The 16,365-nt window shown below is 45.8% G+C and overlaps 1 protein-coding gene across 1 annotated transcript; it reads right to left on the bottom strand.

Moving 5' to 3' along the window:
* Nucleotides 1-1,894: 1,894 nt before the first annotated feature.
* Nucleotides 1,895-11,783, bottom strand: Lao1 (L-amino acid oxidase 1). Its single transcript, NM_001106682.1, is given in 7 exon segments — nt 1,895-3,011; nt 3,266-3,402; nt 3,629-3,685; nt 5,309-5,510; nt 9,462-9,574; nt 9,921-10,135; nt 11,740-11,783. Coding segments are annotated over 7 exon segments (1,560 nt in total). The 5' UTR covers nt 11,771-11,783; the 3' UTR covers nt 1,895-2,206.
* Between the last annotated feature and the right edge of the window lie 4,582 nt (nt 11,784-16,365).

Here is a 16,365-nt window from a genome sequence, read left to right as displayed (position 1 = left end):
GGGCCATCAGCTTGAATCAGCCCATCGTGGCACCCAGGATACAACCACTCCCTTCCCCACACCAGGGTGGTTAGTGTGAGCCTCAAACGTCCAGTTTGTCCAGGAACTTCCTCAGTAACCTTGGGAATAAAAGTTAAAGAGGCAGCCGAAGCCAGCCCCCTGGTGTTAGGAGTGCTCACCCAGATGTAGAGAGAGACTGCTGTCTATGCCTAAGTCCCCAACACACATATTATGTTGGGGTTGAAACTGATTAAACAGCAAGCTCCATTCCAACCTTATCAGCTGTAGAGGGACCAACCTAAGCTCACTGTGGGGACCTCCAGGGGAAGGGCATATGCTCCTGAGATGGTTCCGCCAAGGAGATCCTGTAGTCAGATACAGAAGCTCAACCCCAGGAATGGTGCTTGAGGCTCCAGACCATGTAGAGCATCTTCTGAGTGTATGCACTGGAGGAGAGCCCACTCTTTTGTGTCCTCCTGCACCTCCACACCACAGGCGTTCATTTATAATGGAGAAGAGGGCAGGGTCCGTTTAAATCTAGACTCTGGGCCCTTAACACTGTTTTTTTTTGTTTTTGTTTTTGTTTTTGGTTCTTCCCCAGTCTGGACCCTAGTCAGTCTGATAAAAGCAGGTTCATCTCAGACTTCTTGCCACCCCACAATCCCCTGCTGAAAGCCCCAGTTTGAATTCTGTCACTTAGAACCGAAGTTGTTCTGACCATGAGTGACAGGTGGGTATCGGAAAAGAGCTGCCTAGATTTAACCATGGGCCACGTTGCAGTAGAAAATGGGAATTTTCTTTCCCTCTTCCTCCTTCCCGTATCTTATGCCGGTCTTCCACAAAACTCCGAGCAGCGCTTTGTCATGCTTGCCTCCTGGGTCTCCAGAGTTCGTCAGATGAGGAGGGAACTTATCTTCCCTTTTCACTTATTTGGTTCCCAACACCCAGGAATAAATCTTCGTTTCTGTGAACTTGGAATAAAAATTGAGACAGACCTGGGCTCCGAACCTTGGACGCATGGGGAGGCAGGTGGACGAGGGTTGATTTTCACTGTTTTGTACTCTGTGTGTCTGCTTCTTAGCCAGATGCCATATGGTGCCAGGCACAAGGCATGTTTAGTGAGCATTGGCAGGCTGAAGAAAATAGCACAAGTGTGCACACACTCATACACACTCACACACATACACGCTCATACATACACACACATAATCACACACATATACACTCACACACACATACTCTCTCTCACACATACTCACACACATACACATACATACATACACATAATCACACACACATACACACAATCACACACACACACACACACACATACACACCCACACACACCATAAAATAAGTGATTTCAGCCCTCTGGTTTGGTTGGCGACATGATCTCAGTAGGGTCTTCAGTCCATTTAGTACTCTAGATGAGGGTGGGGAGTTGCGGCTCAGAGGGGAAAGCAACTTGGAGTTGGAGAGTGGTTAAAGGAGGATTTGAGGAGGAATAATTTAGGTCAGTTTTGTAAAGGCAGTTGGGTTTTACTGAGGGGACGAGTGGAGAAGGAGCTGTAAAATGAGCATGGTGTTCTCTCAGGGCAGAGTGTAGACTACGGCAGGTAGGGGTAGGGGGTCTGGTTGGTGAGGTGGGGGAAAGTTAGTCAGGGTGGCTGAGAAGCCATTCATGCATAGTGGGAGGTGGGGGTGGGGAAGAAGCTCTCCTTTCCTCCTTACAGTTGGGCTAAGATGACAGGCTAGTGGTTAGGCACACAGAAATGGAGTTTGTATGTATTATGTATGTGTGTGAGTGTGTGTGTCAGTCTGCTATTCAATCTGGGACTTGTGCTTCTAGAGATTTCTAGTTGTAACACAAATTAGGTGTAGACACTTTTTTTTTAAAATTTATTTGCTTGATATTGTTTTGCAGCAAGAGGCAATTTCCTTTAAGCTAAAGGCTGATTCTAGAACTCTCCAGCCTAGACAGGTACCCCCTGCCTTTTCCCATGGAGAATTAAGCAGGGAGTTAAGACAAAATAGGGGGTGATATCTCTTGTCACTTTCCCAGCACGGCTCCTGCTTGCAGACCAAGGGACCAGTGGGGACCTCTCTCCTGGGTCTCTACCTCCTTTTACTTCTAGCTAATTCTCTTAGACTCTCCCACAGATTGGGTTTTTTTGGGGGGGGCATCCTGATTGTTGGCAAAGGACCTCTAAAGAGCCACCTGTCCCTGAGTGGCCTCCTTGTCCACCGTGTCCTGGATGTTTTTGGCAGCCCGGATGCCAGATTTGATGGCGGTTTCTATCCAGGCATGTGGCAGGCTGGTATGCTCCCCAGCAAAGTAGATGCGGCCCTCTGTCTGGGAGAGCTGCTTTAAATCGTCCAAAAATTGGTAGGGTGTGAATTCAGCATAGGAGCCAATGGTGAAGGGGTCTAGAGACCAGTGCTTGACCTCTGACTTTGGGCACATGCGCTTTAGCTCCTCCTTGGGTATGAGGTGCACTGCGGCAAGATCATCCAGGATAATATCCACCACCTGGTTGGGCTTCAGGGCGGTAAAGAAGAAAGAATCATCATCCATAGTGAAGGAGGCCAGCAGGATTCCCTTGCTGCTTGGCCGGCTGTAGCTGGGATAGTAAATGAAGCGAGAGGGTCGGTCTGTGATGGAGTAGCCACCGTGGATGCCATCCTTTTCCCAGAAGCGTTCGTTGCACACGAAAATCACCTTGGTGGCACTGTTGTAATGAACAGAGCGCAGGGCACGTATTTTTTCTGGGGATAGGGGTGGCTGGAAGGCGATGAGGCGTGTGGCCTTGGCTGAGGCAGAGATGATGACATAGTCCGCAGTGAGATTGTACAGTGCAGAGGTGGGCCCATCTGTGCGGTACAAAACCTCAACCTTAGACTCATTTCCCACCACTCTTTCTACTTTGGACCCCAGATGGATTGTACCAGGCTTCAGGCTATCATTGAGGCTATTCGGGAGTTGGTCAAAGCCACCGGTGATCTCTGTAAATCTGTAGGGATGGAGAGGGAAAGATGAGCCAGAGACACTACCAGATTGTGTGTCCCATGGTCCTGGGCATACTTCCGGTTTGAAAAGGAAGAACCTATCTCCCCTCTTGTGTGGGACGCGTTATAACCTCCACCTTCATGAATACACAGCCCCGTGTCAGGCAGAGACTGTTATTTGAGTGCTTCTCCCTCCCCCCACAGAGTAAATAAACCGGTGCTGGGGACTGGATCCTCCCTGGCCCCAGGTCAGCCTTACTGGTCATTTTTGGTGAAGATGTTTGCAATCCTCAGGGACTCCAGGAGGGACCTATAGAACCCAGCATTCTCATTCATCATATCCCCGATCATCTCGACGGCCCCTCTGCTCAGCATCCCTTCCTTCAGGAGGTAAGCCTATGGGAGGGGGCACCAGAGATGCAAATATAGGCTAGAGGGTCTGCTCTATAGGGAGGCTTGAGCAGTGTGGCCTGGGCTCAGAAATAGTAGATCTGGGCTCGAGGGAACACAACAGCTTTGACAGTAGGAATGGGGGTATCCTGTAGGCAGGACTCTGCCCCAGGGCCTTGGCTGAGCACAGAGCTCACCACTTTGCCCATATCCTGGGGCCTCTTTTACTTACTTTGGTGGAGTAAGAGTCATAAAGGGACAGCAACTGGCTGCAGTTGGATGCTTTGACCTGCAGAAGGGGAACAGACGTAGTCAGGACACCTAGGCGGTTGTAGACAAGGTCATAGTGCAACAGATACCTCATATGCCTTCAGAGTAGAGTGAAGATCTTTGGATGGCCCCTGGAGAAGCTAGGAAAGGCCAGGAAAGGGCAGTTCCTAGAGCTCCTGGGTGTGCCTTCTTCCCTGAGTATGTTTCTTTCATTTGAAGACGCTATATAGGTAACCTGTTGTTGAGACAAAGTCTCACATAGCCCAGGTTGGCTTCAAAGTCACTGGATAGCTGAGACTGCTCTTCAGTCTGGATCCCCCTGCCTCTATCTCCCAAATACTGGGATTAAAATCAGGTACTATCACACCTGACTTGAAATGGAAGAGCTGTTCAAGACAGAAGCGTAAGGTGATTATGCAGTTGATAATACACTTGCTGTACAAGACCGAGGACTGGAGTGCTATACCCAGCACCCATATAGAAGTAGTGTGTGTTGAGGCTGGAGAGATGTCTCAGTGTTTAAGAGCACTGGCTACTCTTCCAGAGGACTTGAGTTTAATTCCCAGCACCCACTTGGCAGCTCACAACTGTCTGTAACTCCAGTTCCAGGGGATCTGACACCTTCACACAGACATACATGCAGGCAAAACACCAATTCACATATTAAAAAGGGTGTTGGCACACATTTTTAATCCCAGTACTTAGGAGGCAGAGGCAGGTAGATTTCTGTGAGTTCAAGACCAACCTGGTCTATAAAGAAAGACCCAGGACAGCACAGGCTACAGAGAAAACTTGTTTCAAAAACAAACAAACAAACAAACAAACAAACAAACAGACAAACAAACAAAAAAACCAGACACACAGAAAAAGCAGGATGTAATGCATGCATGACTGTAATATCAGCACTGGGAAGATAGACACTGTAGGATCCCTGGGGTTGCTGGCCAGCAGTCTAGCAGAATTAGCAAGCTTCAGTGAGAAACTGCCAAAAATAAAATAAAGTAAAATAAAATAAAATAAGGTAGAAAGCAAACAAGGAAGACACCAATGCTGATCACTGGCTCCTCAAAAATGTGTACATGCATTCATATTCACCTAATATGCATACACACATGCACACATGCACACACATGCATGCATGCACACACACATGTACATCTGCACACATGCACACCAAACACACCACATACACACGAGCGCTTGGGCACGTAGGCACATGCTCGCAGACACAGACACACACAGACATACACATGGACACACAGACACAGACACACGGAAGCAGACACACACATACACACATGCACATGCACACACACATATGCACATACTTACTTTAAGGTAAAGATCTTCACTGTCACCTAGGATGACTGATTCACTACCAAGGGCTGCCTAATTGACTTGCCCCTTTCTTTACACGGTTGCTGACCAAGTCGTGGCCCCTGAGTTGCTTAGAGACAGAAGAGAAGGGTTGAGGGTGGAGTTGAGGGTGGTGACGACCTTAACAGATGTTAGAAGGTAGGGGGAACAATCGTAAGAGTGTTGGGTCTGAGTCAGGTGACCTGAATCCATGTGCTGATTTGCTGTGTAACCTTAGATGCCACCCCTTTCCTTCTTGGTCCCAGCAGGGAAAGGAAGCAGGTACCTTAGTGATGGCTTGGTAGAACAGGTCTTCAGCAGTTTTGTTCTTCTCTGAGGGCCTCAGTGGGTAGCCCAGGATCTCTGGGTTAGCCTTGACTTCCGAGGCACGGTAACGGTGTCCTCTGAGTAGGTACCAGGTGTTGTTGTCATGCTGGGTGAAATTATTCAGCTTCAGGCCAAACTTCTGGATATAGGTGTGGATTATCCTGCAGCAGAGACAGAAGTAACATCCCCTTTTCTTCTGGTCCCACATTAGAAACTACTTCTGGAAAAAAAACAGTGTCACCTTGTGCTGAGGAACTCAAACGAATTGCTGGCAGGGATGACTGCCAGGTTGGAAACTATCGTTTCTTGGGTGACCCTCGGTTTCCTGTGACCTCAGCTTTTGAAGTGGGGGATGAGATCAGTCCTGACTAATCAGGTTGGGTCACACAACACAGGGATGCCTAATCTACTTGCCCCTTTCTTTACACAGTTGCTGACCAAGTCATGGCCCCTGAGTTGCTCAGAGACAGAAGAGAAGGGTTGAGGGTGGAGTTGAGGGTGGTGATGACCTTAACAGAAGTTAGAAGGTAGGGGGAACAATCGTAAGAGTGTTGGGTACTGAAAGATAGCATCGGGGTCTCTCCCACCTTTTCCACACCTCCCCTCCTCCCCTGCCATATTCTTTTTTTTTAAATTTAGAGAATACTTTATTAGTTTTTGTAATCAAACCCACGTAGATAAGACCTTACATATTTAATACAGTGTGTTACCCCTGTACAAATGGAAAAAACTTAAGTTCAACATTTCTAGACCAATATGGCTGTTAATTTCTGTACAGTGCCAACTCAACACAGTAAACGGGGATACTTTTTTCCAAAGTTGACAGCACAGCTAAAGTTTCAAAAAATTCAAATTATATATCTGTATATATATATATTTATATTTATATAAAAAGACCAATAATAGCAGTGTGTTATGCATCAACAGCAGCAACAGCTTTTCCAGGTTCTGCAGTCATCTGAACAAAACTGTAGAGACATCCAGCACACTCCATTAAAAAAAAAAAGTAAAAAAACAAAACCCGAGAAAACAGCACAGTTCTGTTACTCTTGTGGTACCTGGCACCATTTTTTTTTTAAATTAGCTTCTCAATCATCATCTGGAAAGAAAACATTCTGAGCAACATCATTAAAAACAGCTCTGATAAAGCACGGTCACTACTACGTATCATAAAGCAGGTACAAGCTATTTTACATCCACAGAGGTATGATACAGTACTGTCCTACATCTATAATACTAGAGGATACAATTTAAAAGGCATTATTTGAGACTTGATTCTACTTTTCCAGCAGAGGGCCCAAAGGATGGTGTGACACAGCTTTGTAAAGAAACATACTCTAGACAGGATTTCCTTTCACTAGTGGCACAGTTCTAAGGATTCATTCTATCCATGAATGTCAGCTAAAACCGTTATTAAAAAAGTGAAATATCCCTATAACAAAACCGTATAACCTCCGGATTCACATGAAGATGACCTAGTGGAGACAAGCTGGACCTCACCTTACCAACAAGCTATCAAATCTGTTATGTTTAAACAGTGAGACCTCCAAGGAAGGAGATGCCAAGTAGTGCTTCAAAGCTTCGGACCACAATCAAACACAGCATCCTTTTCAACAGAAGCAGTAGCTCATCTGAATATGCTCAAGGATGCTGACATCAATATTTAATCATCTCCTCACTCATCCAGGAAGAAGGGGAGATCAGTTACTACTGTACTTTATTGTGTTCAACCAAATCACCATGTTACAAAAATAGCAAGCTGCCATAATAAAAAATAAGGCTCCTCTATCCAGCACCAGATAGCATCATTTTACTTTCAAGCCTAGAAATTGCACACTTGTATATAAACCAACCGAAGATGAGGATTGAGGGTTCATCTTGGTGGATTTTTCCTTTGATGAATATGAAGTGTCCTTCCTTATCTTTTTTGATGACTTTTAATTGAAAATTGATTTTATTTGATATTAGAATGGCTACTCCAGCTTGCTTCTTCCGACCATTTGCTTGGAAAGTTGTTTTCCAGCCTTTCACTGTGAGGTAGTGTCTGTCTTTGTCTCTGAGGTGTGTTTCCTGTAGGCAGCAGAATGCAGGGTCCTCATTGCGTATCCAGTTTGTTAATCTATGTCTTTTTATTGGGGAGTTGAGGCCATTGATGTTGAGAGATATTAAGGAATAGTGATTATTGCTTCCCGTTATATTCATATTTGGATGTGAGGTTATGTTTGTGTGCTTTCATTCTCTTTGTTTTGTTGCCAAGACGATTAGTTTCTTGCTTCTTCTAGGGTATAGCTTGCCTCCTTATGTTGGGCTTTACCCTTTATTATCCTTTGTAGTGCTGGATTTGTAGAAAGATATTGTGTAAATTTGGTTTTGTCATGGAATATCTTGGTTTCTCCATCTATGTTAATTGAGAGTTTTGCAGGATACAGTAACCTGGGCTGGCATTTGTGTTCTCTTAGGGTCTGTATGACATCTGTCCAGGATCTTCTGGCCTTCATAGTTTCTGGCGAAAAGTCTGGTGTGATTCTGATAGGTCTGCCTTTATATGTTACTTGACCTTTTTCCCTTACTGCTTTTAATATTCTTTCTTTATTTTGTGCGTTTGGTGTTTTGACAATTATGTGACGGGAGGTGTTTCTTTTCTGGTCCAATCTATTTGGAGTTCTGTAGGCTTCTTGTATGCCTATGGGTATCTCTTTTTTTAGGTTAAGGAAGTTTTCTTCTATGATTTTGTTGAAGATATTTACTGGTCCTTTGAGCTGGGAGTCTTCACTCTCTTCTATACCTATTATCCTTAGGTTTGATCTTCTCATTGAGTCCTGGATTTCCTGTATGTTTTGGACCAGTAGCTTTTTCTGCTTTACATTATCTTTGACAGTTGAGTCAATGATTTCTATGGAATCTTCTGCTCCCGAGATTCTCTCTTCCATCTCTTGTATTCTGTTGGTGAAGCTTGTATCTACAGCTCCTTGTCTTTTCTTTTGATTTTCTATGTCCAGGGTTGTTTCCATGTGTTCTTTCTTGATTGCTTCTATTTCCATTTTTAATTCCTTCAACTGTTTGATTGTGTTTTCCTGGAATTCTTTCAGGGATTTTTGCGATTCCTCTCTGTAGGCTTCTACTTGTTCTCTAAGGGAGTTCTTTATGTCTTTCTTGAAGTCCTCCAGCATCATGATCAAATATGATTTTGAAACTAGATCTTGCTTTTCTGGTGTGTTTGGATATTCCGTGTTTGCTTTGGTGGGAGAATTGGGCTCCGATGATGCCATGTAGTCTTGGTTTCTGTTGCTTGGGTTCCTGCGCTTGCCTCTCGCCATCAGATTATCTCTAGTGTTACTTTGTTCTGCTATTTCTGACCGTGGCTAGACTGCCCTATAAGCCTGTGTGTCAGGAGTGCTGTAGACCTGTTTTCCTGTTTTCTTTCAGCCAGTTATGGGGACCGAGTGTTCTGCTTTCGGGCCTGTAGTTTTTCCTCTCTACAGGTCTTCAGCTGTTCCTGTGGGCCTGTGTCTTGAGTTCACCAGGCAGGTTTCTTGCAGGGGAAAAGTTGGTCCTACCTGTGGTTCCAAGGCTCAAGTTTGCTCGTGGGGTACTGCCTAAGTCCTCTCCGCGGCGGCAGCAACCGGGAAGATCTGCGCCGCTCTTTCCGGGAGCCTCTGTGCACCAGGGTTCCAGATGACGTTTGGTGTTTTCCTCTGGCGTCTGGATGTGCACAGAGTGCAGTCTCTTCTGGTTTCCCAGGCGTGTCTGCCTCTCTGAAGGTTTAGCTCTCCCTCCCACGGGATTTGGGTGCAGAGAACTGTTTATCTGGTCTGTTTCCTTCAGGTTCCGGTGGTGTCTCAGGCGCAGGGGTCCTGCCGCTCCTGGGCCCTCCCCTACGGGAACCCAGAGGCCTTATACAGTTGCCTCTTGGGCCAGGGATGTGGGCAGGGGTGGGCAGTGTTGGTGGTCTCCTCCGCTCTGCAGCCTCAGGAGTGCCCACCTGATCAGGCGGTGAGGTCTCTCTCCCACGGGGTTTGGGAGCAGAGAGCTGCTGCGGGCCGGGATCCGCGGGTGTGGGACTTCCGGCAAAACCGCCATATTCTTTTGCTCCTCTCTTGTACAGGACTTACCTGTGGCTTTCTGGGATTCGCATTGGCCCAAGTTCAAAGTGCCAGCCTTCCTCCTTGTTTCTGAGTGTGACCACCCGACCTCCAATGTGGTTGCTGGCCTCCAAGATTGTTACCTGGAGATCAGAGGAGCTGCTGTCACTCTTAGGGAGGGCTGCCTTTTTTCCTCACCCCACTTCTCACCTCCAAATAGCCTTAGGCTTTGGCCTGGAAGCCCTGAACATACAGGGTAACCTCCCTGGGGCTGTTTGCTCCAGAGGGTCCTGAGTGATTTGAGGCTCTCACCCGGTAGCATAGGTCTTCTCTTTTATCTCCGTAAGAACATGCATGGTGGTTAGCAATAGTTAGAGCCCAGGGGGCTTGGAGACTTCATTAATTGTGCACTGTCAGGCTGTTCACCCGTTTTCCACCCAAGGAGGCAAATGGGAGGCTGATGATGAAGACTTCTCAAGACTTCCTTACCTCATGACCAGCATCCTGTAGGAGCTTAGCTGCCACTAGTCCCGCCATGCCAGCTCCCACTACCACTATACGCTTGGACGATGGGGAGGTATGGAGCCCATTCTGGGCTATGAGAAGCAAGGCCTCATAATCAGGATCCTGGAAACACTTGAAAATGTCCTCAAAGGAGGCAAGGCAGCTGGAGATAGACAGCAGGATCCCCCAAATAAGGATTCCTGGGGGCAGAGAAAACAAAGGGGTGGCCTTCCTGGAGCCAAGGCTCTGGCACTTGGTCTACCAAGGTTGAGCTTGGCTGTGGGAGCCAGTGCAGGGCAGTCAGATGAAGGCCTTGTCTGGCAAGTGTGTGGTTGCAGATGGGAATATTTGGTATTACGTCGATATGAAGGCGATTGTGTTGTGCAGGGTATGGGTGTACGGTGAACTGCAGTGTTATTTGTGTGATTGATGTGTGGTTTGTGAACCCGGCTTGTACCCTGGAAGCTCGTGGGTATGGGAGGTTGGTAGGTGACTATACATGTCTATTCCTTACGGGGAGAGTGTGTGTGTGTGTGTGTGTGTGTGTGTGTGTGTGTGTGTTGCTCACCTGTGACTGTTAAGGACTGACTGCTGTGTAGATCTGTCAGTTTGTGGGTGGGAGTGTGACCGTGGTTTGTGTTTATGTCATATGACCACAGAGTTTGAGTGTGTGTGAGGGATGCGTTTGTGGAGTGGAGTGGATGTCTGGTTGTGTCTGAGCCTGTACGGGAAGGTGAGGTGGACTGAAACCTGGAGCGTGAGTCAGGATGGATTTGATGTGAGGAGAATGGGATGTGTTCCTTTGCTCGAGTCTGAGGGAGAATGTGGGTGCTTGTGTGTGGAAAGCAAAGCTATGTGGGGAAGAGAGTCAGGGAGCGAAGGCAAGGGAGAGGGAGCGTGTGCCTACTGGTGAAAAGGTGAGCATGTGTAGAAGGAAGGTTCCTTTCTCCTAGGAGGAGTGAGGAGTGACCTGTGCGAAACAGGCAGTCCTTTTTTTCCCATCCAGCCTCATCTACGGTTTCTCAAAGCTTCCTAAATATCGAGTGTGATATCAAGATTAGAATTCATCACTCAGACAGTTAGTGACTACCATATAACAAGTCTTGAGTGGCTTGATTTTCTTGTTGACAGCTGGTCTTATCTGACACAAAGGGCTATTTGGTTCCCTCAGTGTCACCTGTTCTTAAGTGGACCAGGACTGTACATCCCAAGTATATCCAGAAGCTGAGCTTTTGGCTGGTGAGAACCCCTTAGTTTGGCCTTTGTAATTTAGAGGCCACTGAAACTCCTTGAAGGAATAGGACTTCCACTAGCCGAGGGCACATTAGTCCTTTCCCAGTGCCAAGACAGCTTTCCACTGGGACAACTCATTAGAAAAGAGGAGAGATATTACCAAGCCCAAGGGAGAGGATTGCTAAAGTCTCAGTTTCTCCCCTTCCTCCCTGCTCTGCCTCAACCTTCTTATCCACTCTTCAGCCCTTACAGTTTCCCCTGAGCAAATCAGCATTTGTTTCTTGGCTCCTCTGTTCTTGCCTTTGAAAGAATCCAACCCCTGACCCCTACTCCAGATCCATTTCCACTGAACTCATTCTTAACGTCCAGAGCCATCTCCAGGTAAAGCTGGATTCCTATCTTGGTTCTAACTCTCTTTACTCTCATACGGTCAGTTCTCAGCTGAGACATTCTTAGACCTATGTCCAATCCACTGACCCGTGTCCCTTTGCAATCCAACACCTATGCCTATTTCAGTATCTAACGCTTCCTTGTTCAGTCTCTTCCTGACCTGGAGCAGGACCCCACTTACCACTCTTCTTGGCCATGGTCCTGAAACTCATGCAGAGCTCTGAGCAGCTCTTCTCTTTATAAAGAAGCAGCACCTCTCTGGCAATATTTGGCTCTTATCCCATCAGTCCATCTCTGGCCCTATTGACTCAGCCAAGCAGGGTGGCTCTGCACCAAGGCCTGACCTGTTAGGTGAGATGACAGTGATAACTGATTTCACTTTTCCCCCTGACACCTTTTCCTGGAAAAGCCCCTTCTGGCCTCCTTTGCTAAGGGGCAAACCACTACCCAAAGACTATACATGGACTGACCCTGAGCTCCAACTGCATAGGTAGCAGTGAATATCCTTGTTGGGGCACCAGTGGAAGGGAAGCCCTTGGTCCTCCCAAGGTTGGATCCCCAGTGTAGGGGATTGTTGGGCAGGCAGTAATGGGGGGAGGATGGGGAGGGGAACAAACATATAGAAGGGGAGAGAGAGGGGTTAGGGGGCTGATGGACAGGAAACCGGGAAAGGGATAACATTTGAAATATAAATGGGGATTGGGGATTTAGCTCAGCGGTAGAGCGCTTGCCTAGCGAGCGCAAGGCCCTGGGTTCGGTCCCCAGCTCTGGGAAAAAAAAAAAAGAAAAAAAAAAAGAAATATAAATAAGAAATACCCAATTTGGGCTGGAGAGATAGCTCAGTGGTTAAGAGCACTGACTGCTCTTCCAAAGGTCCTGAGTTCAAATCCCAGTAACCACATGGTGGCTCACAACCATCTGTAATGAGATCTGATGCCCTCTTCTGGTGTGTCTGAAGACAGCTACAATATATATATATATAATTTCTTATATATGTTATATATAATAAATCCTAAAAAAAGAAATACCCAATTTAATAAAAATGTAAGAAAAAAAGTGGGGAATGGGAGCAGGTGGGCCACCATGAACTTGCCGTGATCATCCTGGGAAGGGATGAGGGCTGGCTGGGTGGGACATCTGGTCTCTGAACTTCCAGCAAAAACCAGAGCTCCCAACCACCCACAATCCAGAATGCCTGCTTTCCCACTGCTGGTACACTATGACACTTTATTTCCATGTCTGTTTGGGATAGGGATCTGGCCAGGAGCTCTTGTACGATGATCCCAGGTAGGCAGGCAGGTAGGCAGAAGTCTCTAGCCTGGCCGTTTCCAGTGGAGAAAAAAAAAGCTGCTTCCTCTGGGACCTCCAGGGGTTCCTTAGACACAGTGTACTTCTCTGGCAATGTACTTCCTTCCCATAAGGAAAGCAGCCAGTAACTGTTCTGCCAAGACTAGCTTTTGTTCACAGGCTGGTTGGCAAGAGAAATGAACAGAAAGTCTTTACCCAACCAGCAGTGTGGGGTCTGGCAGGAAGAAAAGGGATGGGGGAAGGTGGGGCCCAGGACTGGGAGTCTGGCATCAGGTGGTGTGGGGGAAGGGTAATAGCAATAGGATTGACAGGACTGGGTTAGAGTCCTGATTTGTCCTGGAAGACTTGTGTGTCTTGGGATACAGAATCGATCCCTTTTTGAACTTGGGTTTTCTTCCTTTTTTCCTTTCTTTTTCTTTTTGGATGATAACGTTTTCTATTCTTTATTAAAAAGAAGAAATGAGAATAGAATCAGCATCACGCCCCTCCCCACATGAGTACACATCCCAGGATCCCTGTTAGTTGTCTAAAAAGCAGAGAGTACCACATCCTATCTAAAATGTTTTTCTTTCACGAAATCTAATTTATAAATTAGGCACAGTAAGAAAATAACAAGACGGGGCAGGAGAGATGGCTCAGTGGTTAAGAGCTCTGGTTGTTCTTCTAGAGGACCTGTATTCAATCTTAGCAATTACACGGCGTCTCACAACCATCTGTAATGGGATCTGATCTCCACCCCCCTCCCCCTACCACCATGTGCAGATAGAGCACTCATACATGAAATAAATACATCTTAAAAAAAAAAAAGAAACCGGCAACAACAACAAGAAAACAGCTGCATAGGACCTTGGGGGGGGTAGGATATCTAAGAGGTAGAGGGTTGAGTTGGGGTGGGGCTTTGATGGTGGAACCACCCACCCATGCTCCTGTAAGTAAACCAGTATCTCATTATTTTGGTGGTGTAATCTTTGTGAAGAATCGGCATAGCATTGAGCGCGCGTGTGTGTGTGCACAATGGTATCTTTCCGTGGCTTTGATTTGCATTGGCTACTGCTGGGAAATATCTTTGTCATACTTGTTGCTCACATATACCCTTAAGAGAAATGTTTATTCAGGTCTTGGTGTTCTTGCCTACATCTCCCAGGTGCTAGAATCACCGGTTTGTGATGCCATACCTCATTGGATTTTCTTCATGGTATTCTTTGTACTACTAATGTTTCTACTTTGATAAAAATTCGACTGATTTTTTTCTCATGTTACTTTTGGAGTGGATTTAAGAAACAATTGCCTGATCCAAGAAACTGAAAATGTATTCCTATGTTTTGTCTTCAAAGTGTTATTTAGGCCTTTGATTCATTTTGAAGTAATTTTCTGTATGGTACGTGGAAGGGCCCACTTTTGTTCTTTTGCACAAGGGCATTCATTTGTCACAGCACTATCTTTGAAAAACACTTTTTTTATTCATTGAAGAGTCTTTGTGTCCCGGTTGAAAACTAGTTGTCAATAAAAATTTTTAAAAGATTTCTTTATTTTTATTTTATGGGCATTGGTGTTTTGTCTGAGTGTGAGGGTGCCAGATCCCCTGGAGCTGGAATCGCAAATAATTGTGAGCTGCCATGTGGGTGTTGGGAATTGAACCTGGGTCTTCTGAAGAGCAACCAGTGCTCTTAACCTCTCCATCTCTCCAGATCCTGACCATAAAATTTAAGGCTATGCCTGGACTGTCAGTTCTAATCTATTAATTATATGTTAGTCCTTATGCCAGGCCAAACCACTACAGTCTAGTAGTATGTTTTGAAGTTGGGAGACAAAAGTCATCTAACTGTATTCTTATCTTCAAGTTTGTTGGACTCATTCTGAGTTCTTGACTATTTTTTTTAAAGATTTATTCATTTATTATATATAAGTACACTGTAACTGTCTTCAGATATACCAGAAGAGGGCATTGGATCTCTTTACAGATGGTTGTGAGCCACCATGTGGTTGCTGGAAATTGAACTCATGACCTCTGGAAGAGTAGTCGGGTGCTCTTAACCTCTGAGCCATCGCTCCAGCCCCCCCCCCCCATTTTTTTTTCAGAGCTGGGGACCAAACCCAGGGCCTTGTGCTTGCTAGGCAAGCGCTCTACCACTGAGCTAAATCCCCAACCCCTCCTTGACTATTTTTAAGAAAGCAGTAGCTAGGGTTCTAACAGAAGTGCATTGAATCTGCTGATATATTTGACATTTTAACAATATGAAATCAATATGGAGAGATGGTTAACCATCAAGAAGAGAATGTACCACTTGCCAAGTTCAGTTTGAACCACCCATGCTGGGCGGCTCTCAACTGCTTGTAACTCCAGCAATCAAATGCACATACTGTCCCCTGTATGCACATCATTAAAAAAATAAACCTTTAAGAACAATTTAAAGTCTTCTGACATGTGAACTTTAAAACTCACGAGTTAACTGCATGATCCGAATGTGCTTCATGAATGACTCGGTAGGATTTGGCTTTTCGGGTCACAAAGCTGGCCCATACAGCAGACACACACCATTAAATGTCAGTGCGCATTCAGGATGGACACTGGGAGTCTCTGAAATCAAGAGCAGATTGTACGAGAAAGGGGACTAAGCAATCTGCTGCTTTCCCCTCCATAGCCTGAATCCTGGTGTCCCTGGTGAGCGCTCTATGATTGACCAGAATGGGAACAAATGCATGCTGGTTACAGACGGCTCTGCGATGTGCCTGCCCTACTTACAAGCTGATAGCTAGAACACCGTGTCTCTTTCTGGAACACGCCCCAGGAAAATGGTGAAGAGAAACTCTCCAGGGGACAGGAGATGGAGCAGGGCATTTGTTTGTTCCTTTGGTTTAGGAAGAATAAATGGCTTAAATGTAAACATCTATATTGACTGGTGTACTGTGGCCATGGGTTGGCTGGGACTTGGATGAAACTCTTACATAATTTGTGAGAATAGATAACTATCCTTGTTCTGGAAAATGTAAAAAAAAAGTGTCTTATATGAATGCTCACAAAAGGGTCTAAATAGGAAAAAAAATGTTGGTCAACTAAGTGGACAGGATGGTATTCTTTGTGGATGTTGATCATCCTCTTTCCCTTGACATCACTCAATGGGGTCACAAACCAAGCTGCTGAGATGCCAGAGACGGAGCTTTGATGAGGCTTAGCAGTACAGACGATAGCCTGGTTTTAGCTTTTTAAATCTTTACTCTTTACAGAAAGAGGTAATCATTTAACACAACATTGCCACGTGCTTGATAATTACTGTAAGTCAGTTTACCTGCACTGTATTTCATAGCTATGCTCCAGATATTAAATGAGTTATAACAAGTAGGTACTTAACAGAACACCAGGCCCCCAGGAGGAAACATGCTATGAGAGTTCTGCCATCATCACCGCCATTATTATGGTATAAACTCTGGTTGATATTTCTGTCATTAATGTCATTGAGATTGTGCTTCTATCAGCTTAGTAGAACTCTATGTCATTTGT

This window comes from Rattus norvegicus, chromosome 5 (assembly GCF_021556685.1).
Source record: "Rattus norvegicus strain SHRSP/BbbUtx chromosome 5, alternate assembly SHRSP_T2T, whole genome shotgun sequence".
NCBI classification, from domain to species: domain Eukaryota; kingdom Metazoa; phylum Chordata; class Mammalia; order Rodentia; family Muridae; genus Rattus; species Rattus norvegicus.
This window is presented reverse-complemented; position numbering and strand designations above follow the sequence as displayed.